The 27,735-nt window shown below is 40.3% G+C and overlaps 1 protein-coding gene across 1 annotated transcript; it reads left to right on the forward strand.

Moving 5' to 3' along the window:
* The first annotated feature begins 1,552 nt into the window (after nucleotides 1-1,552).
* Nucleotides 1,553-26,781, forward strand: LOC135338732 (transient receptor potential cation channel subfamily A member 1 homolog). Its single transcript, XM_064534796.1, has 19 exons — nucleotides 1,553-1,710; nucleotides 4,493-4,528; nucleotides 5,663-5,822; nucleotides 6,657-6,765; nucleotides 9,343-9,516; nucleotides 9,656-9,802; nucleotides 11,570-11,684; nucleotides 12,189-12,307; nucleotides 12,363-12,478; nucleotides 14,900-15,014; nucleotides 16,189-16,336; nucleotides 18,523-18,697; nucleotides 19,228-19,284; nucleotides 20,876-21,276; nucleotides 21,960-22,160; nucleotides 22,301-22,369; nucleotides 23,694-23,915; nucleotides 26,264-26,338; nucleotides 26,480-26,781. Exons 1-18 carry the CDS (start codon nucleotides 1,651-1,653, stop codon nucleotides 26,327-26,329), a joined length of 2,490 nt encoding a protein of 829 aa, XP_064390866.1. The 5' UTR covers nucleotides 1,553-1,650; the 3' UTR covers nucleotides 26,330-26,338; nucleotides 26,480-26,781.
* Nucleotides 26,782-27,735: the final 954 nt, after the last annotated feature.

Genomic DNA, 27,735 nt, shown 5'->3' on the forward strand with positions numbered 1-27,735 from the left:
CAGAGGTAAGTATTGATCTGACCAGCGTTTGGTACAGAGTCGCGCTCCAAACTTCTGAACCGACTCCAACTGATTGATGGCACAAGAAGAAGAGGGGTCCCACACACTGCTACAGTAATCAAGGAGTGGGAGCACCAGTGATTTGTACAGGGAGGAAAGTGTGGACTGATCTGCTTGGTTGAAGTGCCTGTATAACAAGCCAAGTTTAGATTTTGCCTTAGCGCAGGTGTTGGAAATGGGCTATTCCATTTTAGGTCTTTTGTGATGGTGACTCCAAGGTAGAACAAGGAGTCCACTTGTGTGATTTGACCTGAGTTTGTAGAGAGTATGATGGACGGGGGCTGTCTCTTTATAGAGATGAGTAGCAGTTTGGTTTTTGAGTGATTGAGAGTGAGTGTTGACCCAGTTGGCGATGGCATCAATATCTCCTTGAAGATCCAAGACGTCAAATTCATTTCTAATGGGGCTGTACAGGAGTATGTCGTCCGCATACAATAACAGCTGAGAGCCCGGAGAAAGAGGAATTCTTGTTAGGGGATCAATGTATAGGCTGAACAGAAGGGGGCCTAAGATGGACCCCTGTGGTACTCCAGAAGTGACATTGGCGGTGGACGAAGAGTGACCATCTAGGACTACCTTCTGCTTCCTGTTTGTGAGGTAGCTAGTAAACCACTTATGTAGGCTGCCAGAGATGCCTGCTGACCAGAGAGTTTTCAGGAGGCCTTGGTGAGGGGCTCTGTCGAAGGCTTTGCTCAGGTCAAAGAAAACAGCAGCTATACACTAGAGCCATTGTCCAATGAGCGGTGCCAGTCATGAGTAGCATGGAGGATTGCCTCCTGGGTAGAACTGCCCCGCCTGAAGCCAAATTGAAGTGTTGAAAGAACGTTGTTGGAAGTAAGATACTCCACTACCTCATTATGAACAATGCGTTCCAGCACCTTTGATAGTAATGATAGTAATGAGATTGGACGGTAGTTTGACACTAGTTTGGGGTCGCCTGCTTTAAATATTGGTGTTACATTAGAGGCTTTCAACTCTTCAGGAAAGACACCCGTCTCTATCGATTTGTTGAAAAGGTATGTGAAGAAATGATGGATGGAGGATGAGGTTTTGCGCAGCATGTGACTAGATATCCCGTCTGGCCCTGAAATACTTGAACCTTGAACCTACTTTATCAAGCTCTTTTCTAGCCGGCCAGCAGGCCACCTTTTCATTCTGGAAACAAGAGTATACTTAGATGATAATATAGCTGAGCTATATCCACTCTACAGCACGGTAGCTCCTACTTTATAAAGGTCAGAGGTCTACGACCTTTGTGAGAGGTCACCCCTTTTAGGCACTGCACCATTTCTCTGGAGGGGCGCAGTAGCTAAAAGTTAACTAATTTGCAGCAGCAGTAACATGAAGGGGCTATTTTATCACAAGAATCAGGGCGCAATGTGCAGTCAAACTTGTAAATTTACTGCACAAAACATAAACACGTGATGATTAATTAGTGACCTTTTGACCCTGTCTATCCTGCCCGTATACCTCGCTTGCGCATGCGCACCGAGGCATAATTAACCCCTTAGGCATTTACATGGACTTCCGGTGCCTTGGCTATTCATAAATAGTGGCCTTATTCATTTATGGAGAAGAATTGAACACACTATGGCCAGTGAGAATAGAAGTCAGGGAGGCATATTACTGCAAACATTTGGATCCCTGAAAGTAAGGTTTGATTAGAAGCCATGCGCTTGCCTCATGTTCAGTGTACTGTAGTTGATGTATAAGGCCACTCCAAGTGATCCTCTGGTTTCTGGTCCACCGCCCGCATCAGATGTTATTTTTGGATTCTATCTCATTATTGGATTTCTATCTCATTTATTTCTACTACGCATGCGCAGAATGGTCCATGTGGTACAAAATAGTGTGATAATGATATTCATTTGAAAAATGATGAGGTGAAATTGATAATGACATAATGAGAAAAGCCGCCCGCCCGCATGCAATTAGAAAAACTTCAGGACCAGAAACCAGAGTGTCACTTGGAGTGGCCTAAAGTACAGCTTATTTTCGTGAGACAATAATATATGGGGTGCTATATAGACTCGCAAGCCGTCACGTGCACTGTTGCACGGCGAGCAGTAAACCGGTCAAACTCGGTGTAGAGACTCGTGTAACGTTTGCCACGATATTTGTGGCAACTCAAGTGGCTAGACCGCATGCAGTTACCACAAGATCGAGATCGTTGATAGTGACGTAGCACTAGCTAAATCTAAGTATCACGTGCAGTAGACTGACGTCACAAAAACCACAGCCACTTAGAATCTTATCTGATATGCTGACTGTGACGGAGTTTAACCAGTCTAGTGACGGCTTGCGAGTCTAGTGCTATATGAGCGAAACGAAATATTGAAACTTCGTATGCGGCGCTGTGATTACAAAACTACGGTATCATAGTCCTGGGTGTAGCTAGCCTCGAGATCAGGCCGATTAAAATACGGCCTGGTCTCTATTGCATGGGTGATAGTGCACATGCGCGAACTGAGTTACCCAGAATCTGGGTAACTCGTATACTTTATAGTAAACCTTTGTAAAAGTATACCGTAAACTAGTTTGTTTTACGAGTTTCTTTCCGTATTAATTTTAAAGAATACCTGTCTCCTGTGAAGTTGTGGCTTATGCTCTCTATTGCGTTGTCGAGAAGGCTTGCTAGCTAGCTGTGGCCCTCTATGGTGTTGTCGAGAAGGCTTGCACACTAGTCTGAAGCCAGAAGAAGCTCTCATTTGTATAGAAACCAAGTTCAAAACATCACACGACCATCCAACCATTATAGAGGTAGATGAGAGCCTCTTCTGGTTTCAGACTAGTGTGCAAGCCTTCTCGACAATATCATAGAGGGCCACAGCTAGCTAGCTAGGCTACAAAGCCATAGTAGATAGTACATGGGCGTGTATGGACCACGCCTATGATTAATTACACATGCAATATATACCAGGCCGTATTTTAATCGGCCTGGATTCGAGGCTAGGGTGGCCCGACCTTCTGTTAGGATGGGAGGTCGGGTTGCAAGCTTATCTTGGATTTGTTTCACTTTTTACCGTCACTATAGTGGCGCCCTATCAGATTGCAGCATTTTTCACGTGGTTGGTTACGTTTGCATTTAGTTGATGCAGTATCATTATAAGATCAGGCTGGCTGGTTGATTGTCGGGCTTATGCTGATGTGAAATAGCTTTTCAACCAATTTCAACCGTCACTTAGATTTTGAGATGCAGTGTAATTCTATTTTAGAGTGTTTAGTGTTTAATAAGTATTCTGTGCCTGCATTCAGGATAGGATCACTGCCAACATCTGGGCCTTGATTCTTACTAATCTCTACTTGTAAAACTCTAGCTACTATCCAGCAACAAATTCACTGAGTTTTATGCTCTAAACTCTCTTTATGGCACTTACTTGCCACCAGCTGAATGTCGTCATTGGAATGCATTTTAACGACTTCTTTGTCTTTCTTGCCTTCAATCAAGAAATAGCAGCCACGTGTGAGCTTAACCGAGTGTCGTACCTCCTCTGAAGGGGTGCCATGCCAAAAGAATGAATCATTATAGGCTCAAAAGCAACCTATACAGTATAGCAGTCAAAAAAAAGTACCCGCTCCGTTTACGTAGTACGCTGGTACGTTGCAAAATAAACGCTAAAAATACACTCAAGATACGCTATGTACCGTTGCGTTTTTTTTCTAATCAACCGTTATTAAATTTTTCCTTCGGCCACACCCATGCAGCTCTGCATGCAGCTAGCTAGCTAGAACTTTTGCAGCAGTTAGCTGTTAGATATTATAGCTAGCTAGCTAGCTAGCGTTTTCTAACCTTGTAGAACAGAGATAGGACTCTATATAGAGACTGCAGACATCCTTTTTTTATGAGAAGGTTAAAGAACTTGTGAATGGTGCGTTTTATGTCTTTGTTGTAGATCTAGAGCTAGACTTACAGCTAGACATAGCCATAGCATAGCTAAGTAGCTATGCTAGCTACAATACTCGAGATGACTAGGATTGTCTCTTTATTCGTTTTCTATACACAGTAAAAACAGATTCGTTATAATAACATAAAACATCTCAAATAAAATGCATCATTTGAAATTTATTGTAGAAATGACATTAATTTCTGTCATTTTAACACTAAAATACGATGATGCATCCCATATAACATAATTTGTATGTGTTTTTGCTGTGTAAAACTTTTCTGCAAAACGTGCTTGCAACGTGCAACGGTAATTAGCAACGGTACGGTAAATTCAACGCTTTTGACACGGTGTCAAAACGGAAACGCTTCGAACATACTACGGACGTACTACGTAAACGGAACGGGTACTTTATTTTGACCGCTACTGTACATTGCAACATTGCTATATGACAAGGCTCTTTTTGAGCTATGTATGCATGTCTATCACATTGACCACTATCATTATGTGCCTGTTCACACGTACATGTACATTCTTTGATTGATAAGGAATCCAGTGATGAAGAGTTTAAAAAGATTGAAGAGGTAGGTATTATTCACATGTATGTAAATATATATCGTGTATATACAGCGTACCATTTTTCATGTATACCCGGGTCATAATTCATCTACTAAATTAAATTTCATTGAGAGCGGCAGCGACACCGTTGTTATAATTAAATTTCATAGAGAGCGGCAGCGACACCGTTGTTATAATTATATTGAGTTTATAACTATGCGTTTCATGCTTGTGTGAAATATGTGAAATATTTTATCCTCCCGCTAGATACGGTATAACCTTGATTACCGGCCCTCTAATGTCCGGCTGCATGGGCTATGCACAGGGTCACTAATAATGAAGAAACAGGCGTGCCCATTAAATGCGCATGCGCAAATTGCACCATGGAGACAGCACCTGCGCATGCGAAAACTAGAGCACTGAAGTGCTAGCTATTTACATGAATACAATAGGTATGAAGCATCCATGGAAGCTGGCTAAGTAGCAAGTAACATGAGTAATTAAACCACTTTCCATTGTTTCTGGTACAGGATTACTTCAGCTGCATGTAAATACGTACCTTGAAAAAAGGACGCATGTAAAAAAAAAGGACGCATGTAGAGGCCATGCAGCCAACATGCAAGTTAGCAAGTTAGCTTTTGCTCGTTTTTATTTGACAACGAAGCTTCAATATCAAAATCTGCCACTTTTACTTGCTGTGTGAAGGCTGTAAATGCAGCGCATATGACATATAGGTGAGTAGACACAAACAAACAAACCAATAGACTACTATATATACCCGCTGGCCGTGGAACGACCTTGGGTAACAACCATGCATGTGCCCTATATTTGCTTATTTAAGTGGGTGGACCAGTATTGAACTGGGTGTGGCTTGTCAGTTATTCGGCCTGGCTCAGGAACAAAGGGGTCTGGATAATCGAGGTTCTACTGTAGAACTGTATAACTTGTAACCCTTAATACATGTATCGTCATTTGCTTTCCTGCAACACTCAAATTCAAATTGTAAACGATACACTGTACACTTCTTCTGCAGGAAGTCAGAACATAATTACTGTCACGTATCTAATGTATACGGTTACGCTATAATTATATGTGCTAATTATGCTAATTAATGTCACATATATATGGTATACGGTCACGCTATATGCTTGCCCTCTTAGGCCATCAATGAAGGTGATGATGATATGTTGGACCGTATTCGGGACTGGCTAAGGGACAACAGTGTCAAAACAGTCAATGAGAATCAAGCAACTGCACTGCATCTCGCGGCCTCTAGCTTCAGGATAGAAGTAGCGAAACTGCTGTTGGAGCATGGTGCAGGTTGCAAGAATGCATACATATACATACGTATTATTGCTCTGTATAATTATGGCCTAACAAAGGTGTGCTCCCCCTCTTGTCAAGTATAGTACATGTACCTGTATAGCGTCCACTAACATTGCCCTATGCTATTAGCACTGAAAATACTAGCCTCGATTCCAGGCCGCTAAGAGAGGGCCTGGTATCGACTGTTTGCGCATGCGCCACCTATTACCCAGAAAGTGGGTAATTCGGATACCATTGTATTTTGCTCAGTAAAACAATGACGTCACAACGAACGGAAGTGGATTGAAGAAGTGGATAGAAGTGTGATTGTAGCCCGTGTGATAGCATTCTAATAGCCACCCTTAGCCTACTATGTTAACAAAGGACTCACAGCCTGCAACAGTGTGGATAACAATCCTCTGAACGGAGGGGAAGGCTGACAATAGCCATTATGGATAGGCCACGCCCATCTGACACTAACCTTCGTGAAAGTCGACTCTATCAGAAAGAAATTGCTGCTGTAACCAATACAGCTCTGTCTCTAGCTAGCTAGCTATATAGCTCTGTGTCTGACTTTATGAAGAGTATTCTTTGTCTGTATATGTTATTCAGGATATAATTCGGGTAAAAATTCAGTTTAATAGGAAACATTACGGGAATATTATCCAATAATTTTGCGCATGCGCAAGCAGTCAGTAGCAGGCCTAATTGTTTAGGCCTTGAGAAGGAGGCTATGAAAATACATGATCACCCGGGATAAGCTTTATTTTGCAGCTGTGTGCTACTGTGATACAATTAAATACTACAAACAAGTATAATAACAAATGTAACACGTACATTTCATTGCAGACCCTAATATGGTAGACGATGAACAGAAAACGGTGCTGCACTATCTATGTGCACTTCCTAGTAAGAACAACATCACTGCGTTTTTCAAATTGCTCCTAGACCAGAAAAAGTAAGAGTATGTATAATTACTATACGCCATACTACACATGCACTATCATATACATGCAGTTAGTCAGAAAGAGAGAGAGAGAGCGTGTAACTTTTATTCTTATTTTTGCGCTGCAGGACCGGCCAAATTACTACATGTACTATAAATAGAATGGTTTACGCAACTGTGGCACGTGTGAAACCAATAATTACTTTAATTGTTAGCTTTAATTGTTAACTTTGCTGTATTTTAATGGCTACCAAACCTGTTGTTACCGCTGGTTGAAGCCATGACAATACAGGAAAGCTAACACTTATACAGGGTTTCATACAGGATTTTTAGCTTGGGGGGGAAGAAGGATGGCCCCGGAACATTTTTTGAACAAATATCGATTATCTGATAGTGCAATTTGGTGTTTCAAACCATTTAGTTATGCCTCGTGTGCATAATTATACACATGCGCAGGTATACGGTAGTGTGTGTGTGTCTGTCTGTGTGTCTGTGTGCATGTGTAGACTTCTATAGAGCTGTCAAGGATAAATAGCATATAGGCTTCTAATCATGTTTTCTTGGAGTTTAATTTGTGGATTTGCAAAGTACTGCTTCGTTCTCGAGTTGTAGCTTGCTTACTTGGAATGCTATTGTAGCCTTTTCAGAACAGTGTAGCAAAACTTGTCCATGGAGTGTTGCTACTCTACTTGTAGTTAGCTCTGCACTATAGAACTCTATAGCTATTGGTATAGTAAGAGCTGCAAACTTTAGAGGTATAAGTGACACATCTTGATTGCCCTCACAATTAAGTTGTCCTATAGCATAGTACAATTAACCCTTTCTTGGCTTTAGCCGTCATATAACGGCAGCTGCAGTGGTAATTTTCAAAAAATTGCTGTGCACGCTGTGTGGAGGTATGTGCACGCTGTATGTATACCAACACATGCGTATTGAGCTGCTCTTTCACGTGGTATTTTTAATGTCTTGCCTTGAGGTACTCTTGGTGCAGTACTCTGTTGTACTGATGCAGTAGCCATTAGACTTTGTACTTTTGGCATTATTTTTAGTACGGTCGATTATTTCTCACTTTTCCATTTTCCCTGCCGACTACAGATATGATTAGCCTGCATGCATGCAGCAAAATTAATGCAAAAATCAATGCAAAAATGTTCATCATGATATTCATCAGTGCTGTATGTATAAGCAACAGCTAGTATATAGCTGCATGTTGCTTATAAATAATAATTATATATACATACAACACTATAGCTATATTATATAGCTTTGACACATCATGCACCGAGACATCAGCACCTATATATGTATAAGCAACAGCTAGCTTTATGTTACGTAGCTTTGATCCACAATCATTGAGGCATCAGCACCTGCGGTGCTTTCATTAGTTCAGCAGTGGACATCATGAGCCACTTGTAAACCTGTGTGTAGGTGAAGATAACATTACCCGGGAAAAGAGCGTCTGCCGATAGAACCTCGTAGACAAGTTAGCACTTTAATCAGTGTCTAGTTATACCTCGGTGTGCGCATGCTCAAGTGAGTAGTGTGTCTGTCTGCATGTCTGTCTGTCTGCATGTCTGTCTGTCTATCTGTCTGTCTATCTGTGTCTATCTGTGTATATAGACTGTTACAGTTGCCCAAGGATCAATTTAGTGCGAGTAAGAGTTTCTATATAGGCTTCTAGTAATGTTTTCGTGGATTTTATTGCGTGAATTTGCAAAGTATATAATGCTTCGTTCTGGAGTTAGCTTTGACACAATCACCGAGGCATCAGCTATCACCCGCGGTGCTTTAAAACTGTTTTTGTGCTAGACTATCCTACAGGTATGCGAATAGCTATTGAAAGACCTGCATGAATAAATTTTGGTGAGATTGTTCACGCTTTTAAGCATAGAATACTTCTTTAGAACTATTGTAGAACCACCACATTTGTTAGGGCATCATTTTTTTTAGGGAGGGGGAGACTTTGGCTAGGAGGGAAATCCCTCGGCGCCCCCCCCCTCTCTGTATGTAAACCTGCAGTATAGTACTTGTGACAGCAGCTTGCGCCATGTGATTCTTGAAAACGCTCACTACTGCGCTGCATGCGCACATTTAATACATTATTAGTGTAAGGAATGTAATTATTAGTTCACACATGCCACGTTTGCGTAAACCGTTCGTTTTTGGATTTTGCCTGCTCTGCAGCGCATACAGAAGATATACACGCTCTCTCTCTCTCTCTCTCTTTTGCACTCTTTAGCTAATTGTTAAAGCCAATAGGCTCCAACAAAAACATTTGCAATGTAAAAAATTGGTAGGATTTTGTGAACTAAATTTCGTGCTTGACAGTTCTGTGAAAATATCTACTTACCGGAAATACGGCAAATTTTCATTAAACGTTTTTTGTAGAGGATTGCTAAACAGCAAACATGAAGTATATACTTGCACTATGTATAATTTCTTTTTTTGGTTTTCATGCGTACGAAACTACAATGTAGCTATTTTGATGCTACAGTATATATATATATATACATATACGTCTAGTTATACAGGTGTACATAACTGAACATGTTATACTTATGTTGTGTAAGAGGATTAATGACTTTTTAGGATTGATCACTTTAATCCTATTGATACTGAAAATTTGACGCCACTTCATTTTGCTGCTGAGAATGGTCATTTGGAGGTTGTCAATGAGCTGTTGGAGAAGGGGGCTGACATGAAGGCTCGTGATGATATTGGAGACACACCTGTCCACAAGGCCGCAGACGCAGGACAGACAAAGTAGGGGAACTGGCAAACTGGCCAAAATTGTGTTTTATCCAATATAATGTGACATTGTAGTATATAGAGCAAAGTATAGTGGCCTTTGTTTTTGAAATGTGTACAAGTCTTGTTCAGCTATCACATTACACACTCATAGAATTGTGGAAGTGTTCTTTGAGAAGGATGCCGACTGTGTCGTACTGCCTGGCTACAACGATGAGACCCCATTGCATAAGGCTGTGTTTGACGGACACATAGAAACCGTCAAGTTAATCCTAGGGTACAAACCCAATGTCAATGCTAGGTGAGTCTCTCACTCTGTCAGCACAGGCCGTGCACTCAATACTAGTACATAATTATAAAGCCTTACAAGAAATAGTGCAAATAATAAAAGTACCAACTTTGTTGGTAATGCATTCTTCACTATAGCAGATTTATAGGGCTGTCTGTAATGAGTAGACTGGGCTACTGGACTTTGACCTGAGCTATTGCAACACCAATTACATTCCTTTTCCTCATATATAACAAGACTACAATGACAAATGACTGTAAAAACCTAACACATGTACATCTAGCTACATTTCAAAACACTTACTGTACGTGGCAAGAACAAAAATTAATGCTTGTCTTTAGGTTTGCATGATAATGGAAGAGCATGCATGTTTAGCTTTCTGTATAGGAGGACAGGTAACTGGCTAGACTCGCTGGTCACTCCCATCATCACTATCTTGAGGACTGGGACTGGTCAACTGCCAATCTGCGAGTTGTTCTCATTACTGAAATCGGTAATGACCAATCACAGTGCAGAAGCAATGTAATGTGACATATTTCGCCCACGTAATTCGTTGTAGTTGGGCTGGGTCTTATGTTGTGTTAGATAAACCACGGGACATAACCCACATTCACTTGATAGTTACGCAACTTTGGTCAACCGCACAAACCACAAGATGATGTCATGCAACTAATTAAAATTCCACAAGAACAACTCGCAGATTGGCAGTTAACCAGTCCCAATCCTCAAGATAGTGATGATGGGAGTGGCCAGCGAGTCTAGTAAATGGCCTAGCTGGTTGAGACCATGATGCATTCTTGCCTTGCTTAATTGAACCACAATTGTAGCATCTCTAGAACTATTGTTTTTTAGGCTCAAACGTAGGTTAAATTGAAAATGGTACATTGATTGTAAACACTTTCGATTTTAAGCGTGTCTGCTTCTCTGTTGAGCCGTGGAGAGTGAATATTTGCCATTTTTCATAGTGTACGAAGATCGAGTCTATGTGCATGCTCTAGCTGTGCGCATACTCCTGTCGTACTTTCCATGAAGCCGTTGTACATAAATTATACACACTTATATTTTCTAGTAAACAATATAAACCACAAACAAGACGGATGAGCATCCCCCCCCGCTATTTGTATCAGATCCGGTCGTAGTAGATACAAAGGATGTTCCTGTACGAGGAAAATCACTTGAAAAAGGTGCTGTTTCAGGAGGGATTTGAAAAAAGAGCATGAATGTTTAGAGACACACTTGGGAACTGTTTACTCACTGTAGATCTACCTGTAACGTTTCCCGTGTTTGTGTAATTTCCCCTACTTTGAGCCTATAAACAACAGTTCAATTGCCGTGCAAGCAAGAATGCTGCTTATCATTGTGTTCTTAAGGTATGTTTGTAATGTATACTAATAGCTAGATATCTATGTTGTGTTTTTCGTTCATTGTTTACAATCATTTGTCATTGCGGTCTTGTTATGAGGAAAAGGTGTCTCAAATTATATATAGCCGCGTACTACATGTATGTATAGCTCTATAGCCAACGTGCAACGTAAGTTCTTCTCACTTTTATTCAACAACGAAGCTTTAACATCAAAATCTGCTATTATTAAAACTGTTGTCTGGAGGCTGTAAACGCAGTGCTATGTCATACAAGTGAGCAGGCTCAGAAATCACAAACAATTGCAACCAACTACTATAACCCATGGCGGGCCGCGGCGCGCCTCGAGTTAATTACTTATGACAAAATTGTTGGTACTATATATAGCCCTAATTTGATTAGATCTGCCCCCAATACAGATCCACTAATGATGAGACTCCTCTCCATTTCGTAGCGTTTGGAGGGAGCATTGAAATTGCCCAGATTCTTCTCAATGAAGGTGCTGAAGTCAACCCTCTTTCCAACAAGTACACAGTAAGCTATGACCTGCACATGAGTGTATATACAGTACGTGTTATCAATAAAGTAGACCATGTGTGCACTTGTACGCCTGTTGTTGACACTAGGTGTAAGAACTTGGTTCGTTAGTGGTTCATGCACTGCCGAATTATGCATATACCGTAGAAATTGATGTGTGATACATTTATGCGAGTGCATATCATCGCATAAATTTGTATCGCACAATTACTGGCCTTTATTCGAGGTCTGTATAATCCCCATTGAAATCACGGCATTATTCGAGGAAATAAGATTAAGCGCGTAACATTTTCGCAGCCTTATAATTGGCCAAAATATATTTTATGCTTGCGTATATTTCTAGCACTATACGGTATTGATTTTGTTGCCAAACAAAGTACCTGGACTGTTTTTATGCAGCTATACATGTATAGTGTGCAAGCAAAGTTGCCACTGTGTATGTACATACCTGCTTGTGTGACATTCTGATCATGATAATTATGCTGATTTCTCCTCCTCCAGAAATCACCCTTTCACAAGGCTGCTTACTTCGGTCAAGCAAAGTTGGCAATCTTTCTTCTGGAGAACAAAGCTGATGTTAGCAATGCAGCATTCAGAGATATTATCTCTGAGGGCTATGAGTAAGCCAATTAATTAATACTTGCATTAATTACTCATTTATGTTGTGTCCCTCAGGACCATCGCTAAAGCAGTCATTGAAAACGATCAGTGGCCACTTGCTCTTCGTGGTAGATACAAACACCGAGGAAAGTATACGACAGCTTTAAGGGAACTGATTGTAAAAATGCCAGGTATTATAATTATGAGAGCTAGGTGATACTATAATTATTATGCCTCGGTGAGCATGTGCAAGCGAGGTATATACGGTAGTGTGTGTGTTTTTGTGTGTGTGTATGTGCGCGCGCGTGCGTGCGTGCGTGCGTGTGTGTGTGTATAGGCTTCTAGTCATGTTTTCTTGGATTTTAATTCGTGGATTTGCAAAATAATGCTTTGTTCTCGAGTTATGCCTAGTTTTGCTTACTTGGAATGCCATTGCAGCCTTTTCAGAAGAGTATACGTAGCAAAACCTTGTTCACCATTGCAAGTGTTGCTATAGTTAGTTTTGCTCTAGAACGCTAGCTATGCAAGAGTGAGAAGAGAGCTGCAAGGCTCTGCTAATGATGCAGACATTAATTTTAGACTTGAACTTTTGGCATCGATCGTCATGGTAATGACCCACTCTTTGAGTTGCATGCAGCAAAAATTAACGAGTGTTGCAAGCGTGCGCTTGCTAATGCCTCTCGCCATGTTTTTGCTTTTGCTCAAAAGTATTAGAGTGTTATAGAAGAGGTAAATAAGTGGATCCAAATAATTTGCAATGTGCTTTAATTGTTTCACAAGAAAGGGGTGTCCACAGTTAATAGTGTATACTGATCTTCCTGTAGCCAAACAGTGGGAGCAATTGTCAAAGGCATAGTCTAAGTAGTCTGTGATATAAGCAGAATTCAATCACAGAAAGTATAGTATCTATAACAAACAGTCTAAAAAGAGGTTTGTGGCTAATATTACCATGCAGGACCTCATAATGTGTGTATATAAAAGCTAGCTATTAGTATAGCTTTATGTTATGTAGCTTTGGCACCTTCACTGAGGCATCAGCACCACCTTCATTATACCTCGAGGTGTAGCTGCACGAGGCAGGGGCATAGCCAGGATTTTGAGAGAGAGGGTGCTACCATGACAAAAGAGGGCGCAAAGCGCCCGATTTTTAGCCGCGCAGTGCCGAAATTTGGTTGACCGGAAGCCACATCTCTTATTAATGACGTCATAATTAATGGTTGGGCGTGGCCCAATCTTCTATTTGCATAAGAGAAGCCTATTTTGCTACGAAAGAGAACTACATGTAGTTTATAGATCTAAGCCAGAATAGCTAACAGTTTACATTTTGCTTGCCTACTAGCTAGCTAACTGCAGGAGTGCAGCAAGATCTGGAAGAGAAGGGGGTGCTCAGCTAGACAATCAGGTACACTTTGTGTACAATCTCAGATAGAAAGGGGGTGCTCGAGCACCATGAGCCCCCCCTGCCTACGCCCCTGCGAGGGTTACGGTAAAAGCTGACTGTGTGTGTGTGTGTCTGTTCCAGCTGTAACTGCTCAACGGTTGCAATGCAACGAAAACTAACAGCTTCTATAGGCTTCTAGCCACGTTCTCTTGGATTTTGGTTCGTAGATTAGCAAACTAAAGCTTCTTTCTCTCGAGTTATGGCTAGTTTGATTCACATTTAAGGCTGTTGCAGTCTCTTTAGAATCTTTCATAGCATCATCCGTTCGCACAAACTTTCTATTCAACATAATTATGAGTTAGCCTTGCACTAAAGCGCTAGCTTTTTGTTAGCTACAAGAGTCAGAAAAGATCTGTTAAGCAGCTACCTATATAGTAGCCATTTTAAACTTGATCTCTTCGCAGACACACCCTTTAATAATTATTTCTTGATGTAATGAGCATGCGCGCTCATCCCACATGTTAAAATCCATGATCCAGTGGCAAGTGAAACTGATAAATCAAATTAGAAGGTTAAACAAACTTACTTCTTTTTCTTGAGGTCCTGGTATACCAGTAAGCCACAATGACATACCATATAGAGTAGATAGCAATAGATGCATGTACACAAGTCTGGTAACAATAGATACATGTACACAAGTCTTTTCTCTGCTTGTTTAGATATACTGTACTGTCTGTGCTTTAATATACTCTGTGCCTTTGACAATAGTTTGCTCCCACTGTTTGACTACAGGCCATGCATTTGCAGTTGCTTCATTTATCGTTGAAGACTATTCATCAAGCCATCAGATATATATAGGCTTCTGCCATTCAGCTCCTCTCCTATAATGACTGTCCGTAATTCAATTCTGTCAACAATTGCAATCAACAATAATAACATATAATTATGCCTCTTCACCTCTTCTAATAGTTTTTGAGTGAAAGCAAAACAATGGCGAGAGGCATGCATTAGCACAGTGCAGCTTGCATGCAACACTCGTTATAATATAGCTTTCATATTGTGTCTATATACAAAGACCAAAACCATTTTTTGTCTTATGTACTTTCATATTGTGTCTATATACAAAGATCAAAATCATTTTTTGACTTACGTACATGTATACGTATATAGTAGTGTGTTTTAAAGCAGAAATTGTTTGTCTTGCCATCCAATTTTCTCATTGTTTTTGCAGATGTTGCATTGCAAGTGTTAGATCACTGCATTGTTGAAACTCCTGATTGCTATGATCGTAAAGGCCCTGACTATTACGTTGTTTACAACTATGAGTTCCTCGACGACGTTCCAGAGTAAGTATTACCACATCTTCATATGGCTTAAAGTTTTCAAGTAAAAGTGATTCACTTTAAGGTCCACTCTAAGGGGTAGTGTACAGTAGCCCTCAATAAAAGATTCCTGTTCTGTGCGTAAAACGTATACCATTCCCATTTAAACGCTTCAGAATAAACGCATAACAAATGTATTGTATTATGCAAAAATGCTTCTGTTTTCACGCATGTGACACGAGCAGCATGAAAATTGTTGAGTGAGCAGATTCATTAACTTGTGATTGTGTGTAGCTAGCTAGCTAGCGGATTGTCTAGCTCTTAGTTAGAACATATACAGAAGAGAGATATTGGAAACGGGAGTGGCCTCAGAAAACATCCGTGCCTCGCTTTCTTGTCTTTTTTTTGCCTTAACTGAGGGATGTTCTGTATCTCCATGACTACGAGGCAGCAGATTAGCTGGCTGAAAGAGATACAATCGAATTAGCAGCAGTAATTACAGACAATGTGCAGAGCTAGTGGTATTGCATGGACACAGTCTGAAATCACCAGAGGATGTTGAATTGTATATTTGTATGGTAAATTAGAAGAGAAGAAGTCCACTAGTTTGAGGCAATAACCGTGATCATTTCAATTATATAATTACACCTCAGGTGCATTAAGGACCAATTATTGCTGAATTTGCAAGTTCTATGCTCCGCCCACACGGTCTCCTTGGTTTTCGCCCACACGTTCATTACTTCAACGTACCACTCCCTTTTCATTTTGCAGTAGTTATGCCGCTGTGTGCATTTGCGTGTGAGGTATACGGTAGTGCGTGCGTGCGTAAATTGCTACAGCTACTCAAGGGTCAATGAAGTGCAAGTAAGAGGCATTTCCTTGGATTTTAATTCATGGATTTGCAAATAATGCTTTGTTTTCGAGTTATACCTAGTTTTGCTTACTTGGAATGCATTTTCAGAAGAGTGCGTAGCAAAACTTGTCCATGGAGTGTGGCAGGGGCCAAGATTTTACTGTGTTTCAGTTGTCCAACTTCCGATTATTTCATTTTTTCATGATAACATCGTTGAACTGCTTTAATTAATTTTTATACTGTTGATTTATATTGAGGGAAGTGATCCGTTCCACATCCTAAAGTTATTCGAAAATTTATGATACGTATACGTGTTGCCATTTTATCACTTTCTGTTTCATGTAGGGAAGAGGTGAAGATTGAGAGGAGAGAGCCATGGAAGAAAAAGACTTATGGTTGCAGTTACGATGAAATTCGTCGTAGAGACTCGGAGCCTCCTCTCACTCAGGATCTTTCTCATCCTGCATTCAGCAAGCATCCTCTTCAAATCATGGTAGACTAACAGAACCTGTATTTCAAAATCTCACTCATATATAGTATTGCATTTTCAACCACATTACAGTCTGACCAATTAAGGGCAGGCCATTAGTGCATGGCTGGTATACCTATGTACTAGAGTGACACAAGGTGTCGTGGGGCGAGTGGAAGCGTTTGAGTTCACTGTGTTTAATTTGATGCACTTCGTTCATGTGATCAGTCACTAATAACCTATTTAGCTATAGTGACTCAACCCTATTTAGCTAGTGACTCTGAGACCATAGCTGAGACTGAGCTGCATGGCCGGCCGGCCGGCTATGGATATAGATTGGTCAAAATTGTTATAGTCATAATGATGTTAATAAATGCAAAAGTAGTTTCAAAGTTGTTTGTTTTGTTTATTAATGTTTATTGTGACCAAGCCGTTTTTCTGCAGTTGTGCCGCCTGTGGCCTCAAGAGCTCAGGTGCATTAAGGACTGGGACCTTCAATTATTGCTGAATTTGCAAATTATAAGCCCCGCTCACACGGTCGCCATGGTTCCGCCCACGCGTTCATTACTTCAACGTACCACTCCCTTTTCATTTTGCAGTAATTCAGCTAGTTTAGAGAAGTGACTTAGTCGGCGTTTAAAACACCCTCTAGTAAAGCTTGCGAGGCAATAGATGACTTCCATAAGCCTTCCTTAGCTGATTTATCCTTGTACTTTGTCAAAAAATTGTTGACCGTGTCCCTGGGAAGCCTACTATCCAAGATGAGACTGCTACATCAAACAACTTTCTGTTATTTCTCCCTTGCAAAGACCAGGAGGGCTAAGCGCTAGAGTGAGTTGTTAGCTTAGATAGAACTAAGTATAATGAGCAGCAGCAATAGCTATAGTAGCCTTAGTGTTTAAACGCCGATTTTTCAATAGAAAAGTGAAATAGTGCTTCGACAAAACGGACCACCCCCACTGATCAATTAGTGGGCAGGGCTTCATTTTAATATTTTCCTAGAGAATGGAAGCTAGTGTTTCATTTCATCATAAAAGTTTTACACATATTAATATACATAGTAAACAGCAGCAGGTTGAAGTGCCTCTTATAAATGTCTTTTTTATGTTGGTCCCAGTCCTTAATGCACCTGAGAGTCTGTATCTTCTCTGAGCTTTAGTTACAAGGCTAACAAGTATATGCTTATCATGTACTGTGGCTTGGCAAGTATTAAATAATTATAAACTGCTCTGATCACCTGTTATTATTAAGGGCACATGTGTGACCCCAGAAGTGTCCATCTGAGGTATTCTGACCTGCCGTAGTGTCTGATCTCTGTGTTGTCCTGTTGAGCTAGTAGGTTTATTATCACACTGAAGACACAAGACAACAAGTAGACCTTGAACTATTAGTGATTTACTGTGACCCATCCTTGATGAAAAATAGCAAGTAAGTTGCTGCAGGCGTGCCTGTGATCACACAGGCAGGCTCAGAAGGTCCCCCGTCTGAGCTGGTCTGACCATAGGCTTGCCTGTGGCCTCAAGAGTCTCTGTGCCTTGTCTGAGCCTTCGTGCTGAGTGTAGATATAGCTGTTGCGCCCATGCGCATCGATTCACGTAAACGTTGGTAAAGGGTTGCGGGTACAAAAAACTAATATCGTGCCGGTCCATGACAGACAGACAGGAAAAATCTCAACGTTGCACACTGGTAAGGGACTCGCTTCACTCGCCCCAATTATAACAATATATGCCCATATACATATGCATGTATATACATGCACCTTATCTATACTTCTGTGTGCATATGGTTTGATTTAATGCTTGCCGGATATAATTTTCCCTGCACATGCATGTTATAGTAATACTATCCATGGATATTGAAGATTATCACGAGTCTGTGCCGGCCAGTAACTGCGCGAGTGACATTTCCGTTAAAAGAGCCAAGAAAAACAGCCTTTTGAACTTTCAGTACCCTTTTTTTTCGAAATATCTCTTCAAGCCGCCCTGCATGCATGCATTATAATAATAGTGAAGCTACAGTATAGACTGTCTATGTAGTATTCGAGCCATGAAATGACTACTGCGTTTCAGCTGGACTTCCAGCTCATTCTAGCTGCTCAAGATCACTATAGATCTAGCTCATGAATAATTAGTAGGCAAACGGTTTACCGTAACCTTCAGATTGCGTGTTCTACTAACATAAATGTTTTTTTATGTTCTTTGTGATTGCAGGTTGATCAAAAGGAGTTAGATTTGTTGAAACATCCAGTGGTCGGCTCTCTATTCCATTACAAGTGGAAAAGATTTGGAATAATTGGTTACGTTGTCAATCTACTGACCTACGTCGTGTTCCTATCTCTGCTCACTGCTTTTGCCCTGCTAGTACCCAACCCACAGTCTCCTCAGTGTAAGCGCTGCATGTATTCTCATGTTATTGTAATGCAGCAAAGGTACTATGAGATGCCTGTCTATATATATATATATAATTATATAAGATGCCCGCATGTCTATATTGGTGGGTTTAAATGGGATTTCAGGCCAGATTTTTTTGATCATAATACGGTCAAATATGACGTTTTGGGTGGGATAATGGAAGGTGATTACATTCGATTTATTTCTCGAAACAGAACAGCTAAAATAGTCATAGTAGTCACTAAGTATAGAGCCACTAAGACTAAAGTAGCCATTAATTTTTATCCTCGAGGCAATACCATGAATTAGCCAATACCGTGAATTAGTCCGCATATAATTATACTGAGTACTTTCTGAAGTGCAGCTAATGTGGCAAACTGTATACCATCCCAAAGGTGACCAGAATAATAAGAGTCCACTGTACCAACATGTGCTGTAACTGTGTCAGTCTGTATATAATTATATTATGAAAATTGAATATCATACTACATATATATACATATATAGCATGTATTTATATTACAGGTGCATGTACAAACAACACAGTGCCTACAGAAAACGGAACATTGGTCAACTGTCCATGTAAGTAATAGATATATAATTTATGTATATATATATATATATATATAGGCGCTACTCGCTACTCCCAAACTGAACAGTCTTTTTATCGTGGGTCAAATGAAACCTCCAAGCTATAAATGAAGCGCCAGCTATAAGGCTCACATAAGTTTGTCGGTTACTTTAAGTTTGTAAAGAGAACGTTTGTTAGACCTAGACTAAAACATACAAAGGCATTTTGTTCTTGCAGTAGGGAGTCTTACTGGGGTTCTTAGAAGAGAGGTATAGCTAACTATAGCTAACTATAGCATTTCACTTTTATTGACCTGTGTTGTAAAAGTGCACCGTCAGCTCAATTAGCACTCGCCCGCAGATGATTATCACCCACTTATAGTTTTGCATCAACAATCAAACAAAGCAATCGATCATGCTTTTCAAACTTGCACGAGATGCGATTCCCAACGTAAGACGCTCCTTCTGTAATCTGCTCCTGATATACTGTATTTACAACAGTCAATCCAATAACTGTGTAAGAAAAGGCTAACCCATGAATTACCCTTATACCACACTTATGTCACCACTAATTGATCTCATTGGTCAACAGCTGTAGGATATATAGAATATTAGCATACAGCCCCAGGCATGCACAGTTTTTCAAGTTGTTTTTTAGTTTTTTCATTTGTTCAAGAAAGTAAGCAAAGAGAAAAGAGCCATGCTTGACAGTACTAAGACTCAAAGCGACGGCAGAAACAAGGAAGGTGCTCTCCAATTGGCCAACAAGATGGCTAAGCTTCCATGGGTCCATGGGCGCGGTTTAGATACATTTTATCCAAGGAGAGCTTGCAACTCCAGTAGGGGACGTCGAATGGTCAAAGCTTGGACCAAGGAAGCTCTTGAGCATCTGTAGGAGTCAACATGTTGCTCAACTAGCTCTTTGACGGCTGCAAAATCCGGCATAGTCTTGTTCTTTTTTGCAGTCTGCATAGCGATTGAATTGTTGCTAGGGGGAGGTCCTTTTATAGTGCTACGGTCACGTGGTATAAATCAGATATGCCACACCTACTCGGAGGATATGCACCCTATATATCCTCCGCTACCGTGGTTACATACCCCTCGGCTCCGCCTCGGAGTAACCACGGTAGCGGAGGATATATGGGTGCATATCCTCCTCTTAGGTGTGGTATATCCTATACCTATAGTTTTGATGCTCATGCATACACATCATTGTACCAGTTTGATTATAAGTTTGGGCACAAAATATATACTGTATCTGCATGTAGGAATAGCAGTCTGCTATATATTCTTTTATTAGAGACTAACCACGGCTAAGTATTGGGTGTGATACCTACGAGCCGGATACACAATTGTTTGATTGTCACGTCCTACTAAGTCCATGCAGCAGAGCACTTTTTAGAGCAACACAGATTCAGTGACATCATAATATTATTATGACACGTGGCGTCACTTGTGGTGCCTTTCAGTAACATGAAAATACTCTCGGAATGTATTTCAAAACCAAAAATAAACGAATTTGTGAAGTTTTAATGCAAATTTGTGCAAAATAAGCATTTGATTGTGGATTATTCAATGTACATGTATAAAATTTCTTTTGCAGATACTACTGCTGAGCTAAAGGCATTTCTCATTGTATCATCAGCTATTGTACTGCTCTTGGCTGTAGCTCGGCTTTTCTTTGAGACAATCCAGTTCATCACCAAAAGATTGTCTTACCTTACTGACTGGATTAACTGGGTAGAAGTTATTCAGTATGTCACCACAATAATATTTGTGGTGGTGTATAGTACGGACAATTTCTGTGTCTTGAACTGGCAGTGGCAAATTGGAGTGATTTCAATATTCCTGGGGTGGATTAATCTTATCTCAAAGCTACCGTTTGTGGGGATTTACGTTCTCAAAATATCCATGACGACCTTGAAGATGTTGCTCTTGACCATGCTATTGATAATGTCCTTTGGGATACCATTTTTTATGGTTTTCTTTGACGTGAATGCCATCGTAAGTCATTGTACATGCAGTGTATATACTCTAGAGTATATAGATAAGAGTAAGAGTGTTGAACGGCTGTAGTAAACATGGAACCGCATTTGCCTGTCATTACTGTCGCCACTATTCAATTAATGAGTACTGTTACGTTGATTAAGTGTTCTTGAGTAAACTGCAGTGGTCTGTGCATGGTTTGTAGCACCGTCTGTATCAGGAACTGCGCAATCAGCATGTGCGGTTTTTGCGAAGTGTTGCTAATAATTTACCGATTGCCTATGAAATGATGACGCACAATAAGGCAAATGCAGTAATTACTATAGCTGGTCAACACTCTTATCTACTCTCTATATAAATTATGTAATGCATGTGTATATAGAGAGCATTAATTATGAGTGGAACCTGTCATGTACCATACAGTGGGATATGTTCACTCTATATAGAGCCCTCAGCAGACATCTTCGAATATTCGCCTTTCAATACCAAAAAACCACACCCACCAATAACTTTGCATGTGAATACCAGTGTGCATGTGGGACAGTAATTTCGTGTCTTCTGTCTGCCCTCGAAAAACACGAAATTTTGCACCTCACGAAAATTTCCCGCTGTGTACGGTATTGCACACTTGCACTGTTGTATACATAATATAGTATACATGCATGCATGACATACAGTATGTAATTTGTTGATTATTACAGCGTTCTCCATTTTCGGATGTTCCTCGATCGCTGCTTAAAGTGATGACTATGACAACTGGTGAGCTGGACTATGACACGATATTTCATTTGGATCCGTCTGGTGGAAGTGATGGTGCAGACAAAATACGTTTCCCTCCGATTTCAATCATTCTCTGGATCATATTCATCATACTTATGCCGATCATCCTCACCAACATGTTGGTATGTTTGTTTGTATTAAACGGAATGTTGCATCATCAATCAATAACTTACCACAGAGTTACGTTTCCCGTAGCAATTAATGCACTTTCCAGTATAATGTATTATATAGAAGAAGTTCTGTTTGTGTCTTGTTCTCACAGACTAGTTTAGCTGTCTGTGGCACTGATGAAGTTCGGAAGGAAGCAAAACTAAAAAAGATACAATTACAGGTACGACTATTATAAGCCAATCGGGAGTGTTTTATTTCAAATGCATGCATGGAAAGCACCAAATATGCTCTGCATGTGACTGACTATACTATAATTATATGCACAGATCGAGTATATATGCGCGTGCAGTCGGTGCAACATAATTATTGCTCCAAATGCAACCTTGGGGATGCATGCACTGTTGCCTATAGTCTAGCTCATCTATATACTTGCCAGTACCCTCAGAAATATTTTGCCCAGTACTCCACCCACTAGTCCAGTCATCAGGTAGCCAGTGAGACAGGTGTAGAAAGCCGTGGAGCCCACAGCTCTCGGGATGGTGGTGTCACAGAAATCGCAAAGTTGCTGTAAACAAATATTATTGTATTGAGCATCTGATTTATGGTTAGAACATGGGCATGAGGTATCTATGTGTTATAGTGTCCCAAAGCTCGAGGGCTTTAGCCCAGGGGATGAGGGACACTATAACCATAGATACCGAAGCACATGTTCTAACTGATTTAGATCCCAAAACCTATATTGGCTACTAGAAATGCACTAGCTTAGCAACAGTCAACCTATATAAACAGCCAACCTAGCAACTGCATCATTATTCTTTTGAAAACTAATATCTGAAGTTGGCATCTCTGTGTCTCTACTAACTAAGTCTGTGGTCTCTATTCAAGTCAACCCTGTTTCTCCACCTCAGTTTGATGGACAAAATTATAGTTCTAGCTAGCTCCACCCACAAAACGGAAACATCCAGCTCCTCCCCCAGTTTTGCAGCAAACAAGCCCAGCACACTTTCCAAGAAACGAGCGGCTTGTACTACTCTCACAAAGCGAAAGGAAGACACCTAAGCTATAATTTGCAGCAAACAAGCCCAGCAAACGAGCGGCTCCTATACTACTCTTGAAAAAAGCGAAAGGAACTTTAGGAAGAAGCCAAAGCTAGAATCCCAGCACTTCCATACATCCAGCTCCTCCCCCATGCAGCCTTGTAGCAAAAAAGCACAGCACACTGCCCAAAAAACGAGCGTCTCCTACTACTCTCGAACAAAGCCAAAAAAAAGAAACTAGAGCTTCTCTCTTTCATTCTAGTTCTGTTATTATATATATTACTAGACAAAGCATCTAGCTACAATAATTTTTATGTTATTACATGCATTTGTATCTTCAACGATCGGAGAGCGGGAAACTATATACAGGAGTGCCTAAATTAATGCACAAAGTACATTTTTATAAAGTACATGCACATGTAAAACAGAGGTCTGTGTTTATCGTGCATTCTGCAAGAGATTCATAATTGACTCTTCTTATCTTATATATCTTTACAATAATTATAGGTTGAACAAGCATTGTCAATGGAAGAACTGGTAGTAGCCTTTCAGAAATGGTTCAAGTGTTGCCTGCCTAAAGGTTGGAAGCGGGCTAAAACTTCGCAAAGATTATCCCCAAATTTAGAAAGCAGCACAATTAAGCAACTTGGATTCCTATTGTGGGAAGGAGACTTAGGAGAGCGTTATGACGACATTCAAGCCATTACTCGTGTTTTGTCCCTTCCAGAGGTAATAATATATGTATGTATATATATTATACATGTATGTACCGTACTCTACCGAGATTACGCCCACCCTAATTGAATGATACAAAGCAGCTACAGGTGGGATAAGCTTAATTTCGAAAACAGTAGTTTTGTCTCGAAATTAAGCCCACCCAGGTGTTTGCTTCGAAATTAAGCCCACTCATTAAGAAACTATTCTTCTCTGTCTGCTATTATGCCTCGAGGTGTAGCCACACGAGAGATATATGGTAAAGCAGACTGCATGTGTGCATGTGTATCTGTCTGTGTGTGTGTGTATTCTCGCCGTAACTGCAACGGTTGCAATGTGACGAAAACTAACAGCTTCTATATAATTATATATAGGCTAGCCACGTTCTCTTGGATTTTGATTCGTGGATTTGCAAACTAAAGCTTCTTTCTCAAGTTATGGCTAGTTTAACTCACGTAGAAGCTTAGAAACAAGAAATTCGGCGAGTGCATAACTCCAATCCGTTACAACGTCATGAACATGCACTTTAGTAAGAATTGAGAGACTGCATGCATGCATGTGTTAACAAGTTTCCATCCAACAGTCCACATCAACACTTCAATGTCACTATACGCATGGATGGATTGTGTATGCCTGTACTCAACACTGTAGCATAATTATGGTCATTATGTCACATAAATATCCAGGGGCGTAGCCAGGGGGGTGCTAGGGGTGCTCGAGCTAACCAGCCTGAGTCAAGTATACAAATTACAGAGAAATGTATTTGATTATCCAGCTGAGCACCCCTTTTCTTCCAGATCTTGGCTGCAGTTATAGGCTGTTAGCTAGCTAGTAGGCAAGGAAAACGATTCAGTCTATAAACTGTGCGCTATTCTGGCTTAAATCTATAAACTAGTTTTCTTTTGTGATCGTGGCCAGCTTCTCTGTGCAAATAAACGTTCAGCCATGCCCAACTTGGCAGATAAGTTAATTATGTAAGAGGTGTGGCTTCCGGTCAACAACATTTTGGCGCTGCGCGGCTAAAAATCGGGCGCTTCACGCCCTCTTTCGTCTATAATAGCATCCCTCCAAAATCCTGGTTAATAATTTGCGAAAAATTTACATGTGAATGATGTTGTAACAGAGTTATGCACTCGCCGAATTTTCTTGTTCTATGCTTTTCCGGGCAACCCTAGCAACGTTTCACCAATAGTTCGATCCCAGGCCAAGTTTCGCTTTTGGATTGGATAAGCGAACAACTATAGGCCTGGTACAAGTTGTCAGTGCATGCGTCAAATTTTCATTTCGTGATATAATTTAATAACCTATGTACATACAGTGTGAGTATATAATTATATATAATAGTTAGACACTGTTTAGGAAGTTTCTACATGATTTAGAAGCCCAAAGGGCTGGTTGTAGTATCCCGAACGCAGTGAGGGTTCTACTAGCCCTGAGGACTTCTAAATCATGTGGAAACTTCCTAAACAGTGTCTAAGCATTTTAGATCATAGCAACCATGAGTATTTAGCCAATCAGATTTGAATGTTCTTATCTAATCTTTGCTACATGATTTTCTAAGTGAAGTACATGATTTTCTATTGAAGTACATGATTTTCTATTGAAGTACATGATTTTCTAAATTGGATAGAACATTTCCTCTAACCAATCAGATTGCAGTATTTATGACAAACATGATCTAAATATAGACATGCATGCAAGATGCACATTAGGAAGCTGCTTCATGCACAATTAAGGAGAGTGCCGGTTGTGCTGCAGCACGATTATAGTGAGCACAATAATTAGTAATCGAGGGCAACATGATTGATTAAACTTTTCAGGGAGGCTTAGAAGGGCTGCTGCATGGACCTCTCTATAGGCCCCTATATTCAACTCATGCGCAGGTAAACCTTGCTTGAGAAACGTAGATTCTCTTGATGCTTCTGAGCTACCTTTTTTTTAGGTAAAATTCGGAGCTGCACTACGCCTCTTGGAAGCAGAAGCATCTTCTTACTAGTACAAGCTACCTTGTTTTAGTTGCTCCATGAATAGCTAAGTTGGTGCCACAGCAAGTTATACAAGCGGTTGTCATACTGAAAAACAGTTAACCTTTTTTTTAGTAAAATTTTGAGCTGTTATTTTGCCACCCCTGCAAATCTAAGCTATCTACGGCTCTGTACACATGTGTGATTAGTAAGCACTGAATTTCAGCATCATATATAGTGTCGTTATGGTTGCTGGTGCATGCAGTGGCTTCCATACTTAATTCGTCAGCCCACATGCACTATATACTCCTTTATAATTTACGGTTGTAAGATATATACTTCAATTAAGCCGAGGGTTTATCCACTCTCTATATTGTTTTAAGGCTTTTACAACTGCAGAATGCAAATAAAGAAGTATTGGACGAAGCTGACGCACTAAATGAGAAAATGGAGACAACCCTTTGAGAATTTAAGGTATAATTATATATATATAATTATATATAATTTATAGCATATACATGCATGTACTGTGTTCCCAGCCATATACTCAGTCACACTGCCTGTGTTGGAATTATGTTTGGTCCTTAATTGCTATACACTCACTATATAATGCAGTCACTCGGGCCGATCGTCTTAAATGTCCAAGTTTATGCTCTCTTCTACTACTGAACTGCTGATTTATTGTTGTATTAAGGTTTTTGATTCTATATATTATTATTTAATTTTGCTGTGTTGCTGTATTACGAGGCAATGTGCAGTTTAATTCTATTTCAAGTTCCATTGTCTGGATCATAACTCAAATGTCAAAGTTTTACGTGACAGTTGCTGATAATATTTTTAGTATCAGGGTTTATTTCTATAAATTTTGCTGTATTGTTGTATGAGTGTGCTTCTATTTCCATGTTTATATAATTATATATAGTTTAAAGACTTCCCCTGCATGTTACTGACTAATAGTACTAGAGAGACTGAGATGACAGAAATAATTGTAGTACACGGTGTGTTTGACATGTTTAAGGTTTGATTACTGTACTGGTTTGTTGGACTGAATAGATCTACAAGCTTTCCGGACAGAGAAAATGAAAGGTGCAATTAAGATTGTTCGGGTCGAAATTCCCGATAAAATGTTTCCACAGGTATTTTGTAAGGTGTGATTTGTTTGTGTTCAACGATGACTCTGGATCCAAAACACCTCTTGGGAGCACATTCCAGAGCCGGACTATATATACGGATGAAAAAGAAGTTTCTCGTAGTCATTAGCCTCACGAATTTGTGCTCCAGTTTGACACCATTTGCTCTTGTCCTGTTATTAATGAAAGCACCGTAGGTGCTGATGCCTCGGTGGAGATGCCATAACAGTTGAACATTATAAAGCTAGCTACTAATAGCTTATTAATTGCAATATTTTACTGCATGCAAACTCAGAGTGGGTAATTATCGACCATGATTGTTGTTAAAAACGATCGATGCCAAAAGTTCAAGTCTAAAATTATTAATTAATGGCTGCCATCAGCAGAGCCTTGCAGCTCTCTTCTCACTCTTGCAGCTACCAATAGCTATATAGCGTTCTAGTGCAGAGCTAACTACTAAGTAGAGTAGTAACACTCGGTAAACAAGTTTGGCTACGTGCTCTTCTGAAAAGGCTGCAATGGCATTCCAAGTAAGCAACTAGGCATATTACTCGAGAACGAAGCATTATTTTGCAAATCCAAGAAAACATGACTAGAAACTCTTACTTGCACTTGATTCATCCTTGAGCAGCTGTAGCAGTCTACACACACACACACACACACATGCAGACACACACACGTCACACACTGTGACAGACCAGAGATAGAGTAATACTGATTTCTCTCTACAAACACACTAGC

This window comes from Halichondria panicea, chromosome 7 (assembly GCF_963675165.1).
Source record: "Halichondria panicea chromosome 7, odHalPani1.1, whole genome shotgun sequence".
Taxonomy (NCBI): Eukaryota; Metazoa; Porifera; class Demospongiae; order Suberitida; family Halichondriidae; genus Halichondria; species Halichondria panicea.